The sequence below is a fragment of the Mizuhopecten yessoensis genome, unplaced genomic scaffold (genome assembly GCF_002113885.1).
Source record: "Mizuhopecten yessoensis strain PY_sf001 unplaced genomic scaffold, ASM211388v2 hete_36112952, whole genome shotgun sequence".
NCBI lineage: Eukaryota > Metazoa > Mollusca > Bivalvia > Pectinida > Pectinidae > Mizuhopecten > Mizuhopecten yessoensis.
The window spans coordinates 1-2,300 of NW_018484102.1; the positions used below are offsets into that span (position 1 = coordinate 1).

Sequence of the window (2,300 nt, forward strand, 5' to 3'; positions counted from 1 at the left end):
TCTACAGTCTGTCATCTCATATTTGTCTAACAAAGGTAAGATACCAGTGTGCAATGAATTTACACCATACCTTTACAGCCCATGCCTTACTTTAATACATTTGCCGAGTCATTCTTAAGTATCTGCTGTCGGCATGGTATTTCAGTGAGGGGAATGTAGCACTATAAAGTCGGGCATCCTATTTGTGCCATCACAAGGGGGAAAATACACCAACGTACTGCCCCAAGCACACTTGGCATGAACGGTGGAACAACCTTAATTGACCATAACTGTTAATAGGAATGTGTACCCTATACAACCAACCAAGTTAATTGCTATCTAGTATCTTGTTCAAATCAAGATGATTTAAAACAAAGAAAACTTATTCCGAGTGTCACTGCGCTTCCTTGCATGGATTTAAGATGCCTTTCCATTTGTTTTGATATCTCCTCAGTAACTGTTATCTTTTTTCCAACAAGTAATATTGATTTTGTAGTCGTATTATGCATACATTTACTTGTTTATGATATTTTATTTACTCTTATTTTTAAATGTTAAATGACATTTGAATGTTGACATATTCAACGCGATTGTACAACATATGTAGTAGACAGTATCTCTATTTTACCGCCATTATAGCGTTTCATGTTGGAGCGTGGCGGCTGTCAAAATGTGTTGTTCAATTGTTCTTTCCCGTTTCTATATGTTCTAAACATATGCCATGTAGATGAGACTCATGTATCTCTCTCGTGCCAACTTTGAAATCTCTAACATATGCCGGATACGGGAAATGATCTGGATAAGGATGTTCACCCTATTAATGACATTTTATCTTTAGTATAACTAGCACATGACTTAAACGTTGATATATCGTTCACAGGTGTTCAGGGCACAGTGTATACTAGGTGGGGTCGACCTGATTGTCCAGCCGGTAACCACACCGAACTTGTGTACTCAGGTAAGAGGCATGGTAGTACGACATATCAGATGATATTCAGCTAATGAAGCCTGCTACACATATATATCAAAGATACAGTGATATTCACTCGATAACCATAGCTCCAATAAACTAAAGTAGCATTTCTTGTTTCCATGACGTCAACAACAACATCGAAGCAGGAACTCGAAATCGATCACCAAGGCAAAATAGGAACAAAGGAAATATTTACATGGAGATCCTTTAAGCTTGAAAAAGTACAAGGAATATAAGACAAGGTGTTCCGGTTGGGGAAGCCTCTAGTAATGTCTCTGTCTGATATTCAAAGTCATATTTCCAAGGTCCCATTACACTCTGCGATGAGAAGTTGACTGAAAGACTATGTATTTTAAGGAACTTTGGAAAGATAAGCACTACAGTTACCACTTACATGTAAACAGTACACACTTGTTGATAGGCACTACAGATACTACTAACATGTTATATATGCTGAACCATGACTTTTGTCACCAAGGTTTCATTCTCCTCTTTAATGTAGGTTACGTGGGAGGCTCATTCTATACATCTCCGGGTGCAGCAGCCAATGCTGTTTGTCTGCCTAACAACCCGACATTTGGTGATCACCAGTTGTCAGATTCAGGTGTTTCGACAGCGTTTATCTACGGCGCTGAGTTCGAGGAGTATGCGATGTTTGGCCTACCCCATCAAGACGAAGACGTTGCCTGCGCTGTCTGTAGACATTCTGATCATTCTACAGTGACGATGATACCCGCTAGGACTTCCTGTTACCCAGGCTGGACTGAGGCTTATGGTGGTCTACTAGTAGCCGGATACCCAACACAGCATGCAGCAACCGAATACATCTGTATGGATGGACAGCCGACAAGTATTTTAGGGGGGAATAAAAACGACAATGGGAAGCTGTTCTATGCGGTGTCTACAAAATGTGGATCTCTGCAATGTCCTCCGTATGATAATGATCAGATTGTGTCCTGCGTTGTCTGCATGAAGTAATAAAACCAGAAAAAGTGTGAACTAATCACTTTATGTTTTTGTATTATCTGTATTTGAAACAATATTTCTACCACTCTTCTATTTCAGAATATCTTTTGTACTGATCTTATGTACAAAAGGAGTGTGGCAACAGGCTTAGCCTATATAAGCCCTCTTCTTACAAAATATAACAGTACATACATCATCATATCAATATTACTTTTAAAAGTGTATCTATAAGTATTAAAATAAGATGTTAATCTGTATTGATTGTATTCGTATTGGACAATTCATATTTCAATTATCGCGATTGTTGTAAGAGAGGTTATTTGGAAATACTACTTGAGAATCTAATAAAAACGTCTTGTGTTTCTAATACAATTCTGAACCG

The 2,300-nt window shown here is 38.3% G+C and overlaps 1 protein-coding gene across 1 annotated transcript; it reads left to right on the top strand.

Moving 5' to 3' along the window:
* Window positions 1–859: 859 nt before the first annotated feature.
* Window positions 860–2,011, top strand: LOC110444387 (short-chain collagen C4-like; the record flags this gene model as incomplete). The annotated part of the gene is made up of 2 exons (XM_021488768.1): window positions 860–937; window positions 1,455–2,011. Coding segments are annotated over 2 exons (554 nt in total), but the record flags the coding sequence as incomplete, so codon positions are not given.
* Between the last annotated feature and the right edge of the window lie 289 nt (window positions 2,012–2,300).